The sequence below is a fragment of the Macaca nemestrina genome, chromosome 2 (assembly GCF_043159975.1).
Source record: "Macaca nemestrina isolate mMacNem1 chromosome 2, mMacNem.hap1, whole genome shotgun sequence".
NCBI lineage: Eukaryota > Metazoa > Chordata > Mammalia > Primates > Cercopithecidae > Macaca > Macaca nemestrina.
This window is the reverse complement of record NC_092126.1, coordinates 162,285,187-162,303,565: the sequence shown is the minus strand read 5'-3', so window position 1 is coordinate 162,303,565 and position 18,379 is coordinate 162,285,187. Positions and strand designations below refer to the sequence as shown.

Genomic DNA, 18,379 nt, shown 5'->3' with positions numbered 1-18,379 from the left:
AACACATAATATGTTTGGTTTTGAAAAGTGCTAAGGGAAAAGAAATAGAGACCATTTGAGGGAGAACATTATAATTTAGATAAGTTGGCCAGGGAAGGTCTAAGACAGTGACATTTGAGTAAAAGTCCAAAGGTGAAAGAGTAAACCACACTGATCACACTGATGCCCCTAAGGGGAAGGCATTCTAGAAAAAGAGAACCTGAGGTGGGAAATTCATGGTATATTAAAAAACAGGAGAGGCTAGTGTGAAGGAAGTGAGAGGGAACATAGTAGATAGAGCCAGAGCACTAAGAGGGGCGGGGGGTATAGATCATGTAGGACCTTACAGACTACTATGAAGACCCTGGCTTTTATTCTAAATGAAACAAAGCCACTGCAAGTTTCCGAGAAGAAGGATAACATGATCTGATGTTCATTTTAAATAGATCACTAGCTCCTGATGTAAGCATAGACTGAAAGAGACAAGGTCAGAAGCAGAGAGAACAATTAGGAAATATTTCAATAATCCAGGTAAGAAGTATAGGTGGTTCAAAAGGGTAGAGGCACAGACATGGTAAAAGAAGAAAAAAAATTAACAGGAAAGCAAATGAATGTGTTCACACATAAATGTATTGAAGTAACCAAGGCATAGCCAGGTGAAATATGGGGGCACAGAGCAAAGATTCCACACCAAGCATGCAGAAGTTACAAATGCGTACCTAGATAGTTAGTGAAACACATAAATTTAGTCCTATTCCCAATTCTAAAATGACGCTTAGCTATGTTAGTACTCAGAAGGACAACTCTGCATAAAAACAGCAGATGCCTCACTCCACCAATGTACATGAGTCAGTTCTTTAACCTCAGGATTAAAGTGTATTTGGGAGTATGGGAGGACACTTATTTATCAAGCACTTTCTAGATGCCAGACAATTTTTTTAAATCATATTTAATTCTTACAATATTCAAGATAAAGATTATGATATCCTATTTAATAGGTGAAGATATGAGATTCAGATAGGTTTTGTGATTCAACTACTATCTCAGCCATATCAAGTATCTCTATTAAGTATCAGAGGTAGATCTATCAGACTACAAAAATAATATTCTTTTCACTCTACTATATATTATACCTACCATTTAACAACAAAGTTAATCTTCCATACTAACAGTGTAAACTAAACCATAAGAAAATATTTTCCCAGTAAAAAGAAAAAGCCACAAGATCAGTTATTTTTTTTAATGTTTATATTATATATTAGGAAACAATTATTTAAATTAAAGGTACAACTACATTTCCTCTCTTACCATCACCACCAATATTTTTTTTTGGCAGGGACAGAGTCTCACTCTGTTGCCCAGGCTGGAGTGTAGTGGCATGATCTCGGCTCACTGCAGCCTCTACCTACCATGTTCAAGCAATTCTCCTGCCTCAGCCTCCCAAGCAGCTGGGATTACAGGCACCCACCACCACGCCCAGCTAATTTTTGTATTTTTAGTAGCGACAGGGTTTCACCATGTTGGCCAGGATGGTCTCAAACTCCTGACCTCAAGTGATCCACCTGCCTGGGCCTCCCAACGTGTTGGGATTTACAGACGTCAGCCACCACCCCCAGCTCACCACCAATTCTTTAAGAGGAAACCAATTAGCTTAATATTAATCCTAATGTATATGTAACTCCCAATTACATCATTCAGAAATTGTTAATTTGCTAGAAAATGAAATCAAACACACAGATACTAATAGTAGTGATGTAAATATATTTATTTACCTTCACTTGTAGCATAGGTTCAAATTCCCTCACAAGTTTCATTGAAGAGTCATATATGGAATTTCCAACTTTTACTGACTCCAAAAGCGGTACAGGGCGAAAGTCTGTATGGTAGTGTTCAGCATTCAACCAGGAAGCCACAAGCTCCAAATTAGGAAGCGTAGCACTCATGCCAACAATCTGCACAGCATTAGACAGAGAACTGGCTAAATCTGCCTGACTATTAAAAAAAAATGAAAAGAATATTAAAAGATAAAAAATGCATTAATAATTAGTGTTGCTAACAATATTTATGGTTATGTCCTTTGGTACACACATGCATACATTTCTTTAGGATATATACCTAAGAATAAAATTACTGAGCCACAGATTGAGTCACAGATTATCTTCAATTTAGATAACCCCACATTGTTTTCCAAGGTAACACCTCCACAATCTGTGTTTTCTATTGTCCCATAATCTCGTCACCACTCGGTATTGTCAATCTTTATAATATGTTAGCAGTTATAGAGGGTACGTGGTAGTATTTCTTTTTTTTTAGACAGGGTCTTGCTCTGTCACCCAGGCTAGAGTACAATGGACCTGTCTCAGCTCACTGCAACCTCTGCCTCCCAGGTTCAAGCGATTCTCCTGCCTCAGCCACCCGAGTAGCTGGGACTACAGGTGCGTACTACCACACCCAGCTAATTTTTGTATGTTTAGTAGAGACAGTGTTTCACTGTGTTGGCCAGGCTGGTCTCGAACTGACCTCATGATCCGCCCACTTCAGGCTCCCAAAGTGCTGGGATTACAGGCATGAGCCACTGCGCCTGGCCAGTATTTCTTTGAAGAAGTAATTTACAGTTCCCTGATAACCAGTGAGACTGAGCATCACTTCACGTGTATGAACCACGTGGATACCCTGGTGGTGGTGGTGGTTGTTGTTGTTGTTGTTGTTGTTAGAAACAGAGTCTCGCTCTGTCGCCCACTCACTACAAGCTCCGCCTCCTGGGTTCATGCCATTCTCCTGCCTCAGCTTCCCGAGTAGCTGGGACTACAGGCACCCACCACCACACCTGGCTAATTTTTTTGTATTTTTAGTAGAGACGGGTTTTCACCATGTTAGCCAGGATGGTCTCAATCTCCTGACCTCGTGATCCGCCCGCCTCAGCCTCCCAAACTGCTGGGATTACAGGCGTGAGCCACCGTGCCCAGCCAATACCCTGTTTCAAAAGCCTGGTTTTTTGTCCATTGATATAGTGGGTTGTGTTTTTCTTATTCATTTGTAGAACTTTTAAATGTCTGGATAGTGACTTTCCTCTTCCATTTTTTGCTCTGTTTTTATTATTTTATCAAGCTTTCTGTTGCATTATTTTACTTTTTTTTCTCTAGACAGGGTCTAGCTCTGTCAGCAGGAGTGCAAAGGCGCAATCTCGGCTCATGGCAACCTCTACCTCCAGGGTTCAAGTGATTCTTACGCCACCTGAGTAGCTGGGATTGCAGGTGTGCATCAAGACGCCCAGCCAGATTTTGTATTTTCAGTAGAAACAGGGTTTTGCCATGTTGGGCAGGCTCGTCTAGAACTGGCCTCAAGTGATCTGCCTGCCTCGGCCTCCCAAAGTGCTGGGATTACAGGTATAAGCCACCAGGCCTGGCCTTTTTTCTAAGTTATTGGGATGGATCATTAAATAATTGATTCTCAGTCTCTCTTCCTTATAATATATGTGTTTTATGCTATCAATTTCCTTTTAAAAACAACTTTTGCTGCCCTTCACAAGTTTTGTTAGTAAATATTTTTATTATACTTTCAGTTCAAACTATTTTCTAATTTCTGTTGTGATTACTTTTTTGATCTAAAAAATGTCAAAATTGTGTTTATTTCCAGTAATGTAGACATTTTCTAGTTATGCTTTTCTTATAGCTAATTTCACTGCTGTTAGAAAATAAATGATATGAATTCATTAAAATATGTTAAGACTTGCTTTATGGTCCAGCATATGGAAACTTTTTAATAAATATTCCATGTGTAACTCAAATGAACATGTATTCTGCTGTTTTGAGGTAATTGTTCAATATATATCCATTAGGTCAAATTTGCTGATTATATTAATCATATTTTCTATATCCCTAGTGATTTGGGATAGAGATGGTTATCTGCTTGTTCTATCACAAGAGAGATGTGTTCAATTCTCCCTTAACTGAAAAGAACCTATTGAATACCCAGCACAATGACTAAAAATAGACCAACACCAACACACATCAGTATGAAATTTCACAGCACTGTGGAAAAAGAGGAGCGCCTAAAAATTCCCAGACAGAATTTAAAAAATTGTATACAAAGGATGAAAAACCAGCACAGCACTGAATTTCTCAATAGCAATGAGAAAATGAAGTAATGCCTTGACAACTCTGAAGGAAAAGTATTTCCAATCTTGACTTTTATACCTGGACAGTCCATAATTATGGAGACTGGGTATGGTGACTCATGCCTATCAACCTAGCACTTTGGGAGGCTGAGGTGGGTAGGTCACCTGAGGTCAGGCAATCGAGACCAGCCTGGCCAACATGGTGAAACACTGTCTCTACTAAAAATACAAAAATTAGCTGGGTCTGATGGCAGGTGCCTATAATCCCAGGTACTCGGGAGGCTGAGGCAGGAGAATCGCTTGAACCTGGGAGGTGAAGGTTGCAGTAAGCCGAGATTGCACCACTTCACTCCAGCCTGGGCAAAAGAGCAGAACCCCATCTCAAAAAAAAAAAAAAAAAAAGAAAGAAAGAATTATGAGGCATTTTCAGACATGCAAGTTCTCAAAAAATTTATACCTATATGTGTTCACTGAAATAAAGTAGAAGTTCCTGGAAGATATTCCCACCAAAACAAGAAGGTAAATCAAGACAGATACATGGTCAAAAAACTGGTTGGGGGAAGGGAATCCCAAGATAGCTGCTATGTAGCATATATATAGATTAACCACCTATCTAGACTGGAACAACTTGAAGGGCTTTAGGAAAATCTTCAAGAAGATGACTGGCAGAATAGCAAATGAGGTAGAATACACAGCTGGGGAGGAGGCTAGGGATAAATTAGCAGTAAGTTTCTGGAAAACCAAGCCATCAAACAAAAAAGACAGTTATTAATTTCAGAGAAGACAAAAAGTTGTTTAGAAAAGCAAAAGTAATCATATTACACTATAGCCCAGTTACCAATGTTATTTATATAGTCATAATAGCGTAACACTGAATAAGGATCCAAGCAAAATCGTAACATAACTATATTTGAAGAAGAGGAAGATAATGAGAGGATAATGAGAGACTGCAGAGAAGGGAGAAGATTGGGTAGTGGTTAGTAAAGAATTTAAAAGAAAGCTAGATCTTCATCTTTCATAGTAAAAGTCAATATATAAGGTCTGAAATTTAAAAAATTAAGTAGCCACAAGTAGAGATGCTGCTGTAAATATTTTTAAAAAGCTACAAGAGTTGAAAGGTTGAAGTAGCCTCTGAGAAGTGAGGGCTAAAAAAATATTATTTTTCAAAATTAGCCTGACTACTTATATATATAGTACAGAATACAGAAATAGATTTTTTAAAATCTATAATAAAATACAGAAACTAGATTTTTTAAAATCTATAATAAAAATGTATACATTGGAAGGGTGAACAGTCAGAAAATTAAGAATGTTTACAAAGTAATCTGAAATCAGTTTCAACCTGAAATACTTTTCAGGTTGTTGTTAGAGACATGGTCTTGTTCTGTAGCCCAGGCTGGAGTAAAGAGGCACAAGCATACCTCATTGCAGCCTGGAACTCTTGGGCTCAAGTAATCCTCCTGCCTCAGTCTCCTGAGAAGCTGGGATTACAGGCTTGTGCCACCATGCCCAGCTAATTTTTTATCATTTATAGAAATGGGGTCTCACTGTGTTGCCCAGGCTGGTCTGGAACTCAGGCTCAAGTGATCCTCCCATCTCAGCCTTCCAAAGTGCTGGGATTACAGGTGTCAGCCACTATGCCTGGACTGACTTCTTCTGGAACAAAAACAAACTACTATACATGAGTTTTCTCAATAAGAAAAATATTACACTCCCTTAATTTATTTAACTCATACTTATACACTTTTTCAGACACTTTCTCAACACTGTTTGAAATCTCAGGAACTCAGTTATTTCACGTACTCACCAAGATGCTGATTTCCGAGTAATATAGCAAATCTTGGTCAGCAAAAGTTCCAGCAGATACCCTCGGTGAGAGTCTCCCAGCATATGTAATTCATCCACAACCACCATTCCTAAAAAGATTTTCCAGATACTAGGTTTTTACAGAATCTCACATCCACGAAGAATTTTTTTCCAACTTTTATTTCACTCTATTTTATTTCCTTTATATCAACTTTTATTTTGGATTCAGGGGGTACATGTGCAGGTTTGTTACCTGGGTATATTGCGTAATGCTGAGGTTTGGAGTACGATCCCATCACCCAGGTACTTAGCAATAGTACCCTATTATTAAATAGTTTTTCAACCCTTGTTCCCTTCTAGTAGTCCCCAGTTTCTGTTGTTGCCATCTTTACATCCATGAGTACTCAAAGTTTAATTCCCACTTACAAGTGAGAACATGTGGTACTTGGTTTTCTGTTCCAGCATTAATTGGCTTAGGATAATGGCTCCAGCTGCATCCATGTGGCTTTGCTACAAAGGACATGATTTTACTCTTTTTATGACTGTGACAAGAAGAAATTTAAAAGACTCAATATCTTATATCACACATTGATATAAGATATAATACATTGCAAGTAATGCAAATTTCAAACCATAAATCAAAAATCATATTCCTTATAATGGGCAATTCTTTTCCAAGATGCTTCAGGTATTACAGGCAGCTGTACTACAAGGTATACTGGATCTAAAAATCAATTATAAGCTTACTCAGGGCTAAACAAACCCAGGGAAAACTGCCTCTCATCACTCTTCTAAATTGGCAACTTCACTGAAATAAACATACAATGAAATATCAAAGACATCTATGTCAGTTTTCAGTGTATTGACTTTTCAATGGGAAAATGTATATACTCATGTTGGTAAGTAGCTTAGAAAAAAACAGAAGAGGGTCCAAAAGAAAAAGACAATTTTAAGAGATTTTTAATATGGTAGGCTAGTGAGTCACCATACTGCAAAACATAAATATGATCACAATGTCCTTCACTACTTGGAGAATTTAACCAATGTATATACTTGGAAAAATTCTTAAGAATTACTGAAAATTCAGTATCAACCAATACTTTCTTTAGTTAAACATTTTCATAACAACATAGTTTCCACATGCACTGGTATTCTCCCCATCCCAAATTCTCCCCACCAAAAAACAACTTTCCGGTGAAAAGGAATTTGAGGAGACAATAGGGAACTTCCTAATGACACATGATGTTCTTTTTCCTATCAATAAGCTATCTCCAAAATTGTACTGTCTAATGAGTTATTTTAGCACTTATTCATTCATTCATTCAAAAAAAAAAGTATTCTGTCTACCATGTGCCAGGCACTGTGCTAGGTACATCAGAAATAGCACTTACTAGGAGTCTATTGCAACTCTCAAATATTTAAAGTCCAATGGGGTCACAAGTAATAAGACAATTCTGATACAAATCAATTACAATTTCTCTCTCCAAGCTTTATGGAGCATAGCCCATGTCTGATTCCCACCCTCCACCCCTACCCTACCATAACTTTACCATGGTATTTTTAAGTGTACCACATTCTCAATAAGTAGCTGATATTCTTGCTACTTCTGCTGCTGAAATCCTTCTATGCCTGTTGCTACCTCTACATAATGGCCTTTCCATAATGGCAAAAAAAAATGCATTAAGATAGAAAATCTTCCCAGAATCCCAAGCTCAAATAGAGTGTCAGTTTCTTTAGCTTCCTACCATTTCCATGCGAAATGGTAGACTCTAGGTCCAAGCCCAAAATAGACATCATAGCAGCAGAATATAGTAACAAAAACACATACACATAACTGCAAAATGGCAGATCTGGCCCAGCAGCCTTCCTTCTATTCCTGTTAAAGTTTAGATAAGAAAGAAGCAAGGAGAAGTTATTAAGGGCTTAAGGATATCCTCTACATTCTGTAAAGTACAAAAATGCAACATAATGGCATCAATAACAGCAGCAGGACACAAAACTTATAAACACAGCATTCCTAACATTACAGATGCCAATTCTCGCCTCCAGAAGTAGACAATAGACAATAGAAAAATAAAGGGGACCTACAGAAATCACAACAGCTCCACTTCATTCCATCAAAAATAGCAACAGAAAGTATTTACTTATTTTCTAACTTTCTTACCTAACAGATCCATCTTATTTTCCTCTATGAGGCGATTGATCAGACCATTGGCTCTCTCAATTGTGCAGACTGCAATATCCAATGAAGAGAAATGCCTTGATGGAGAGGTGCTGCCCATATAACCGTCTACTTTTATTCCTACTTCCTGAAACAGACTCTGAATTGAGCAAAAAGGAACAATACAGGTGAAAAAACTTGAAATTCAAGAGTTATAAACTGGTTCTATCCCAGAACATAGACATAACTATCTAAAGACATCTACCAGATTAGTCATCAGTTGTTTCTGGCCAGGACACACCGGTTCTTTTTAGATCATATACTAAAAATATAAAGTTTAGAACTGACAAAACTTAGATTTCTGTTAAGAGTCAAAAAAAATTATGCAATTTTAATGACAGCATAATAATCTAAAAAGTTCTAAGAGCTATTTATAGGAATTAAAATTGGAGAAAAACTACCTCAAGCACTAACATTTTTAATCTAATAAACAGCAAGAAACGAGTTATAACACTTTAAGAAACAAATTTATACTTTATGAGGAAAATAGTCTCATTATCCTAATGACCAATTTTTTAATGTAATTGGAAGAAAAACTTTTAAAAGTCAAATTCAGTGGGATTTTTATAATAATTTTTTTTTTTTTTTAGTTTAACTTTTAACTAACATACCTTTCAATAAAAAGGATCCTTTCATCATTTTTTTACTTTGGGTCTAAGTTGAGTGATGTTACCATGTAGGACCAGCTTTGTTGGCTATTGTGCCTCTGAAATAACTGTTAAAAAGATTTATAGAACCATAGAAATTTAGAGCTATTCATTCAATAAAATTTTCCTGAGTGTTTACTGAGTTAACCCACAGTGCTAAGGGTTAACATCCTAATTTTACAAATAAAAAAACTGAGGCCCAACAGGTTATATGCCTGGCCTAAAGACATAGTTAGTCACAAAACTGGGACTAGAACCCACATTTCTTTAACAATCCGTATAACGATCTTTCCATTCCAAAAGCACATATTTTTCACTGCAGAAATCACAACAGTAAATTTATTCCATTTAATAAAACACTGTATTTGTGAAAATGCCCTAAAAACTGTGAGCATCATATTGATGTAAACTACTATTAGTCATTTTTGCAGAACAGAGGAACAGATCACATACCTGGAGCTTTACATAAGCACCAATGGATCTTGACCTTCATCCCCTAAATATTCCTAAATAGACCTCAATTAGAGCAGGATATGCTTCCTTAAACACTCCTTCCTTTCTATGCTTCAGTCTAGTCCAACTGTTCAATTAAATGCTGATTCTTAATGTGCATGTTTATATGCTAGTTTAAGTATTTTGTTTATTTCCTAAGAAAACGTTTACAAATTTTTACACAATTCTCACCAATTATTCTTTTGATTTGATGGCCCCTTCTCCTTAATAATAATTTTTTTAAAATTTCCTTCTGTGATTTTTTTAAATTTTTTTTTTTTTTTTTTTTTTTTTTTGAGACAGAGTCTCACTCTGTTGCCCAGGCTGGAGTGCAATAGCACGATCTCGGCTTACTGTAACCTCTGCCTCCCAGGTTCAAGTAATTCTCTCACCTCAGCCTCCCGAGTAGCTGGGATTACAAGTGTGAGCCACCACGCCCAGCTAATTTTTGTATTTTTAGTAGAGATGGGGTTTCACCATGTTGGCCAGGCTGGTCTCGATCTCCTGACCACAGGTGACCCACTCACCTCAGTCTCCTAAAGTGCTGGGATTACAGGCGTGAACCACCACACCTGGCCCCCTGCTGCAAATTTTTAATGCTTTCAGCAGTCACCTCTTAAAGCTACATGGGATGCAATAAAGAAACTTTGTTTTCCACTTACTTTCATAATTCTATTTCAAATGAATGAAACCAAGGCTGCCAATAATGAGCCTTTCACTATTTCTAACTTAGTAAAAAACATTACCTGGAGGTAGTATTTCTTCTCTTTAGCCACAGAAACAAAGGGAAGAATAAACAAAGCTTTCTTCTGCATTTCCAAAACCCGCTTCAAAATAAGTAATTCTGCCACAAGAGTCTTCCCAGCACTTGTAGGAGCTAAAACATGATTATTCCACAATATTATAAGAAAAAAGTAATATTTGGTACAATTCATTAATAAATGTTTTAAGCCATGTGTAGTACTACAGAGCCTAAGGCTAACGGATCACTAAGGGCCCAATAGCACTTAAAATCTTTACACACTGAAATTCCCTTTACTTTAAACCAGCTGTCTTAATAGCCTCAACTAAAAACAGTGTAAACAAATCTTTATATCAGCAATATATGATGAATATATTGAGTACCTAGTTTATACCTAAAGATCCTTTCCTTTAAGTACCAAATGGGTAAAAGGTTTGCTTTGAGGAAGTAGATGAACAACTTTATTATGATAGGAGCTATGATTGAAGTTGAGGAAAAGGGCTGGGCGCAGTGGCTCACACCTGTAAACCTAGCACTTTAGAAGGCCGAGGCCGGGGGATCACTTGAGGTCACGAGTTTGAAACCATCCTAGACAACATGGTAAAACCCCGTCTCTATTACTATAAAAATAAAAAATAATAATAGCCAGGCGTAGTGGCAGGCACCTGTAATCCCAGTTACTCCAGAGTCCGAGGCACAAGAATTGCTTCATCCTGGGAGGCAGAGGTTGCAGTGAGCCGAGATCACCCCACTGCACTCCAGCCTGGGTGACAGTGAGAGATTTCGTCTCAAAAAGAAAAAAAAAGAAGTAGAAGGAAAGGAGTTGCAAGGAATCTTATGGAAAGAAAACAGAGAATTTATGAGAAGGTAAGGAAGAAAGACAGGGATAGCCGGGGTGGTGGCTGACACCTGCAATCCCAACACTTTGGGAGGCCGAGATGGGCAAGGTGGTGTGCGTCTGTAATCCCAGCATCTCAGGAGGCTGAGGCCTGAGAATCACTTAAACCCAGGAAGCGGAGGCTACAGTCACACCATTGCACTCCAGCATGGGTGACACAGCGAGACTCCATTCCAAAAAAAAAAAAGGAAGGAAGAGGAAAGGAAGGCCGTGCCTAAGAAACAGCATATGGTACAAAGGGCCTACAAGAAATCCTGGCATGTTCAGATGACATAGTAGGTAATTTACTAAGCATGGAGTATAAAGTACCCCAGGGGTATAAAAGAAGAGATATGAAAGTGCCACAAGAAGAGTTTATAATCCCACTATTTAAGGAGTTTAAACCTTGTCCTGAAAGCAATGCAGTGTGACCGATGAGTTTTATGAAAAGGAGTGACAAGATCATATTTGTACTTTATAAAGATCTCTTTGGACTGGGCACGGTGAATCATGCCTGTAATCTCAAAACTTTGGGAGGATCACTTGAGCCCAAGAGTTCAAGACCAGTCTGGGCAACACAGTGCCACCCCCATCTCTACAAAAAATTTAAACAAAAAATTTTTTTAAAAAGACCACTTTGGGGTTGGGTGTGGTGGCGGGCGCCTGCAATTCTAGCTGCTCGGGAGGCTGAGGCAGGAGAATCGCTTGAACCCGGGAGGCAGAGGTTGCAGTGAGCTGATACTGTGCCATTGCACTCCAGCCTGGGCAACAAGAGCGAAACGCCATCAAAAAAAAAAAAAAAAAAAAGGACTTCTTTGGCTGCAGGAGCAGGGCAAGATCAGAGGAAAAGAATGAACTAGTTTCAAAGCTACTGCATAATCTAGAAGAAAGATGATAATGAGCTGTACTAGGTAATGGACCTAAAAATAGAAAGGAGGAGTCAGAAGCAAGAGGTAACAGATACCAGGACTTGGTGATTAATTGCATAAGCTGGTGACCAGAATTCTGAATGATACCCAAGTTTCAGTTTCAAGCAATTGAAATGGTCAAGCCATTATGCCACTGCCACTGACTGTGACCTCTTAGCATTTACAAGTATTTTATTTTGTATTTTATTTTTTGTAATGCCCTTTCACAATACAAGTACTTTCTATGTGCCAAAACTGCTCTGAGTTCTTATATATTAAATAATTTAATCAACCCTAAGTACTACCAACGCACACATACTCACAAACACATATATATTCTCTCACTCTTCCTAAGTAATCTGTGAGGCTGCATAGCCAGTGATAGCTTTCAAATCCAACCAGTCTAATTCCACTGGCTGAACTTATATCTGCTGATAATTATTTAATTCTTCCTTACAGCCATAATGAAAAAATCTGTGTGACTCGAAATTTCGGAGAAAACTGACACAAAGGAATTGCATCTTACCAAATGATTAGATTTAAAGTCAGTGTAGAAAGCATGGGTTAAAAATTGTGTATGTCATAGTTGCCCTTGAAAACCCATATAGGGCCAGGCGCGGTGGCTCATGCCTGTAATCCCAGGACTTTGGGAGGCTGACTTTGGATCACCTGAGGTCAGGAGTTCGAGACCAGCCTGACCAAGATGGTGAAACCCCGTCTCTACTAAAAATACAAAAATTAGCTGGGCATGGTGGCAGGCATCTGTAATCCCAGCTACTCAGGAGGCTGAGGCAGGAGAATCACTTGAACCCGGGAGGCAGAGGTTGCAGTGAGCCGAGATCACGCCATTGCACTCCAGTCTGGGCAACAGAGCAAGACTCCATCTCAAAAAAAAAAAAGAAAACCCATAAAAATTGTATATAAAGTATATTACATATTATTTGTATAATCAACCCTGTACAAACAGGTCAATTTATAGCTGGGCACAGTGACTCACACCTATAATCCCAGCATTTGGGAGGCTAAGGTGGGCAGATCACTTGAGGTCAGAAGTTCAAGACTAGCCTGGCCAACATGGTGAAATCCCATCTCTACTAAAAATACAAAAAAGTAGCCAGGCCTGGTGGCACATGCCTGTAATCCCAGCTACTTAGGAGGCTGAGGCAGAAGAATCGCTTGAACCTGGGAGGTGGAAGTTGCAGTGAGCCCAGATAGCGCCACTGCACTCCAGCCTGGAGCGAGACTCCAACAAAAAACAAAAAAAAAACAAAAAACAAAAAACAAAAACTCAATTAACAAACATATAACGATAATACTCATACCCTGAAAAGCAACCAGGATCAAATGGGGGAAGGGCAGATTTACATCTCCCATTGTACACTCACTGGGATATTATGTTTCTTGAGAATGATGGCAGACTGAATTGCCCACTCTTTAAACTGTCATTTTTCTTACTTCCCCCGTCCCCAAACAATAAAACTTTTGTAACTTAAATATAAATAAACTCCACTTTTCGCACAGATTTTAAGATTTTCTCTAGTTATAAAGCACTGCCTCATTCACCTTTTAAAAGAATCACAACTACCTCAATAGAGTATTGTTTACATTCATATCTTAAAAATAGTAATTAATTTACATAAATTTCGATACCTGAATAAACTAAATTCTTTCCTTCCAGGACTTGTCCCAGCAAAAGGCACTCTGCCTGCCATTCGAACATCTTTTTTACACCAAAACTGTGGTATTTTTCCAGAACTGCTTTAGGAAGTCCCCAGTTTGCCAATAGTAGCTTGTCTATTTGGTAGTCAGGAACTGTAGGCTTGCATTCTCCTTTTAGGAAAAAGAAAAAATTAAAAATTTAATTTACTTCTAATATATGAGTTTTACAATTAGCCCTTCACCGTGTGTTGGAATTCCAACATGTTGAAATGAAGCTCTTTAAAGCACATCCTGACTTCAAGAATCTTATGAGAAATTGACCATGTATAGAAAAGTAATAAATTGTTGTTTACTGCATATAATAAAAACAATTCCTTAAAAGCCTCAAACAAACAAAAAAAGCGTGTAATACACAGTAGATAAAGGGTGTTGGAACTACAGGTGGAGTTGGGGGAAGAGGGCAATATGGAAGCACTACAAAGCTAAGTTAGATGAGTTTCTATTTATAGTAAGTTTTAGTTCCATGACGACTGCACAACTAACGATTTTTAAAAACTGGGTCAACATCCACAAGACACCCAACCAATCTCATTACGAATCCCTTCTAGCCTTCCTCTGGACGCCCAACAGCCTGTGCCATACTCTAGGCCCAGCAATCCTGTCTTAAGGGTCTGTAAGGAGTACTGGGTACTGTGAGGAAGGAGCCCCCCAACAGGTGATGGGATTTGGCTAACTAGGAAGTTGTTTCTGTAAAGGTCGAAAGACCCAGAAGCCACGTGAATATTAATACCAGGCGATCACTGAAAACACGCGTATGTCTGAACAGAAAGTGACCTGCCACACCAGGCCCGAGTCACAGAGAAGGGAAGTAGAAGCCCAGTGGGGTATGCAGTGAAGCAAGTCCCGTGGGGTGAGGACACCTCCCGACCCATGGCCCGGCGGAGCTGCCTCCGTTGCCCGCGGCCTCCCGGGTTCCTGGAGCACCTGCAGCTGCGGCCGACTGACGGCTGCGGTCCTTCAGGCAGCGACCCAGGCCCGGCGGCGGACTCAGCACGGACCCGGAGAGGAGCTGGGGGCTGGCACTGCTGTCACCGCCACTTCCCGAGAACGAATCTGAGCCTGATTCTGAACGCCGCCGTTTCCCACTCCGACGCAGAAGATTCATGGCAAATCCTTCTCGGCCGATCAGGGCAAGCCACAGTTCCAGCGTCCTCCCTCTCGGGAGAACCCTGGCCAGGCAAAAGGTGCGGTCATTTTCCCGCCGGTCTTCAAACTCAAGCCTCCCGGCCCGCCCCGGAACCATAGAGTTACCCGTGGCGTAACTAACCCGAAAGCCATAGAATCGTGGGGAAGGAGCGGCTCTCGCTGGTGTCTAAGACTTCCGGCCTCCAGCCTCCGTGGTTGGTTAATATGAGAGGTAGATTAAATAGGAAGAATACAGAATCTACAGTTATAACCATACTGACCTAAAAACCTTCCTTCTCTTTTTGTCCATTTCCGGTCTGAATAGGAAGGCCATGCTAACTTCATAAAATAGGCTGCCCATAATAGGCAGATCAGGGAAGTAGCTCTTCTTAACGTATTGGTATTTTGTAAAGAATTATTTCAGATTGAGAAGCATTAATGCAAGATAGCCTACGGTTTCTAATGGAGCATAATTTCCCCCTTTCACCTAGTGTATGATGGTAGGGTAGGGCTATTTCTGAACACAATTTCCATTTTAGCCAGCATGCATTATGAGGAATATGTAACGAGGAACTGGGAATTGCTGGCTGACAGACCCCTGAGACACTGTATGAACGCCGCGAGGAAAGGGCTCTGAATATACCCGAGGGATCGTTATGAGCCAAGAGCTTAGTAATGCATCTGCATTGTCCCTTTTGTAAAGGTAGAAGCGAACGAGTTCTGAACGTAAAACAGTGAACATTCATTACCTAGTTGCACAATTCATTTCACCAAGAAAACCTAGTAGGTCCCAAGCCTGACCTGAAGAGGCTGTGCAATTCTAGAGCACTAAAAATCTCAAAAGGTCCAGTCCAATTAAAAAACAAAACAAACAAACAAACAAAAAACTCGAATACAATCTGGAAAATAACATTCGAACCATCAATTCTTTCCTTGAAAACCTATTTTAAGTGATTTAAATGACAATATTCTAAAGTTCCACGAGATGGCGACATTACTCCGTGAATGAGACATTTTTCCTTCACCTTTTATGCAATCAACAACTATTTATTGAGTATCTACTGTAAGCTAGCCACTGGGTAAACGGCAGTGAAATGGCATAAAATGGTTCCTGCTCTGGAAGAGAAAGAATCTAGAGAACAAGGCAGACATTAAACAAGTCAGTCAATGAAGTGTGCCGTATGCTCGGGCAGAAATGAATAGAGTACTATTAAAGAAATAAAAGAGATCCGGCCGGGCATGGTGGCTCACGCCTGTAATCCCAGCACTTTGGGAGGCCAAGACGAGTGCATCACCTGAGGTCAGGAGTTCTAGACCAGCCTGGCCAACATGGTGAAACCCCGTCTCTACAAAAATACAAAAATTATCCGGGCATGATGGCGGGTGCCTGTAGTACCAGCTACTCTGGAGGCTGAGGCGGGAGAAGAGAATTGCTTGAACCCAGGAGGCGGAGGTTGTAGTGAGCGGAGATCACACCACTGCACTCCAACCTGGGTGACAGAGGAAGACTCCGTCTCAAAAAAAAAAAAAAAAAAAAAAAAAAAGAGATCCCTGGATTGTAGTTAAGAAAGAACTTTCTCAGATGCAGTGTAACTTAAGGGTTCACAGTGCAACTCTGGGGGCAGTCAGTCTAGGTTTGAAGACTTAGTAGCTGTGAGATCTTGGGCAACTTGCTTAACCCTTTTTTTTTTTTTTTTTTTTTTTTTTTTTTTTGAGACGGAGTGTCCCACTCTGTCGCCCAGGCTGGAGTGCAGTGGCTTGATTGATCTCTGCTGACTGCAACCTCTGCCTCCCAGGTTCAAGCGTTTCTCCTGCCTCAGCTTCCCAAGTAGCTGGGACTACAGGCCCACACCCGGCTAATTTTTGTATTTTTAGTAGAGACAGGGTTTCACCATATTGGTCAGACTGATCTCGAATTCCTGACCTCAAATGACCCGTCCACCTCCACCTCCCAAAGTGCTGAGATTACAGCATAACTCTTTTGTGCTTCCATGTCCTCATCTATATGATAGAGGTAATAATTGTAACAACTTATTTGGTTATTTTGAGGACTGAATAAGTCAATATGTGTAAAGTGCTTAGAATAGTGCCGGCACGTAATAAATACTATTCAGAGAAAATATTTAGATGTTCTAATATAGCTCCCAAATTAAATTCAGCATTTTGTTGGGAAAAGACTAAGCTAGAAAAATCTCTTACAAAGCTATTCTATTTTTATTATTAGGTGAACTATGATCAAATGAGAAAAATAATTAGAAAGGAATTGAAAGGAATGTTTTATGCCATCCTACCAAAAGCCTGGAGAATATTTTAAAATATATAATTTATTTTAAATGTTCAACATTTCTAATTTTTTCAGAAAAACTCTGAAAATGGAGAAGAGAAGGCTGTTTCTCAAAAATATTAAAGAAAGATATTTATGCTAACAGTCATCATAATAAATAACATTAAAATACCAGAAGCATTTTCCATCTGTATTGTGTCTAAGCTTGTGTTCCTTGGAATTTTGTCTGTGATAATTCTTCAAGGAGGCTGGACATGGTGGCTCACACCTGTAATCCCAGCACTTAGGGAGGCCGAGGCAGGCGAATCATCTGAGGTCAGGAGTTCGAGACCAGCCGGGACAACATAGTGAAACCCCGTCTCTACTAAAAATACAAAATTTAGCCAGGCCTTGTGTTGCACCTATGGTCCCACCTACTTGGGAGGCTAAGGCAGGAGAATGGCTTGAACCCAGGAGGTGGAGGTTACAGTGAACCAGGATCACACCACTGCACTCCAGCCTGGGTGATAGAGCAAGACTCAGTCTCAAAAAAAAAAAAAAAATCTTCAAGGTCTGAGTAAACCCCTCCAAATAAAATTTACACATACTTCTGCCAGTTACCTGGGAGACATACCAATTGTGGATCACTTTAAATTTAATCTTTGGCTTTTTTTTTTTTTTTTTTTTAAATATAGAAGTAGTAGAATTTTGTTAGATACCCAGAGTCAGGTTTGTGCAGGCTTGCATCCCTATTGTCTCAATCTGCAGGACAGATATTTCTCTGCTTTATTTACTGAGAGTGCTGCTTTTCTTGGGTTTTGGCTTTCTGCAGAATTTTTTTTTTTTTTTTTTTTTTTTTTGAGACAGAGTCTCACTCTGTTGCCCAGGCTGGAGTGCAGTGGTATGATCTCAGTTCACTGCAATCTCCACCTCCCAGGTTCAAGTGATTCTCATGCCTCAGCCTCCCGAGTAGCTGGGATTACAGATGGGCACTACCACGCCCAGCTCATTTTTGTATTTTTTGGTAGAGATGGGGTTCCACCATGTTGGCCAGGCTGGTCTCGAACTCCTGACCTCAAGTGATCCACCGGTCTTAGCCTCCCAAAGTGCTGGGATTACAGGCATGAGCCACCACACCTGGCCTATACAAAGAATTTTCTATCTTACCTCCCACCCTGCTAGGAACAACAGATTCCTATCCCTCAAAGTCCATAATTCATGCTCTCGACTCCAGGGGGAACAGCAAGTATTACTATGGAAAACTTTGGGTCTAGTGCTTTTCTTAATCCTCTAGAATATGTTTGACATTTCTGTCCTACAAAGGATTCCCTGATTTTAATCAGCTTAGTTACGAATTTTAAAAGTTTTTAAAATATAATATTTAGAATTTTAAGGAAGGTGTGCCATACTCAAAGTGGTTTCTTTTTCAGTTTAATATTGCTAAAAATAGAAGAAAAAAAAACCCTCAAATAACAATAATTGA

The 18,379-nt window shown here is 39.5% G+C and overlaps 1 protein-coding gene across 6 annotated transcripts in view; it reads right to left on the bottom strand.

The window, feature by feature from the left end:
• Positions 1-14,746, bottom strand: part of LOC105470305 (DNA polymerase theta) — a 107,131-nt gene extending 92,385 nt beyond the window's left edge. For 2 of the 6 annotated variants that reach the window (XM_011722163.3, XM_011722161.2), the window contains exons 1-6: positions 14,433-14,746; positions 13,440-13,619; positions 10,009-10,139; positions 8,067-8,223; positions 5,904-6,012; positions 1,752-1,971 (exon numbers count right to left, since the gene is read on the bottom strand). In XM_011722163.3, the coding sequence (XP_011720465.1) occupies positions 1,752-1,971; positions 5,904-6,012; positions 8,067-8,223; positions 10,009-10,139; positions 13,440-13,619; positions 14,433-14,613 (978 nt within the window). In that variant the 5' untranslated portion in view covers positions 14,614-14,746. Of the gene's footprint in view, positions 1-1,751; positions 1,972-5,903; positions 6,013-8,066; positions 8,224-8,734; positions 8,823-10,008; positions 10,140-13,439; positions 13,620-14,432 lie in introns of those variants that run through there. The other 4 variants (XM_011722160.3, XM_071092361.1, XM_071092362.1 and 1 more) reach the window with 4 other exon arrangements.
• Positions 14,747-18,379: the final 3,633 nt, after the last annotated feature.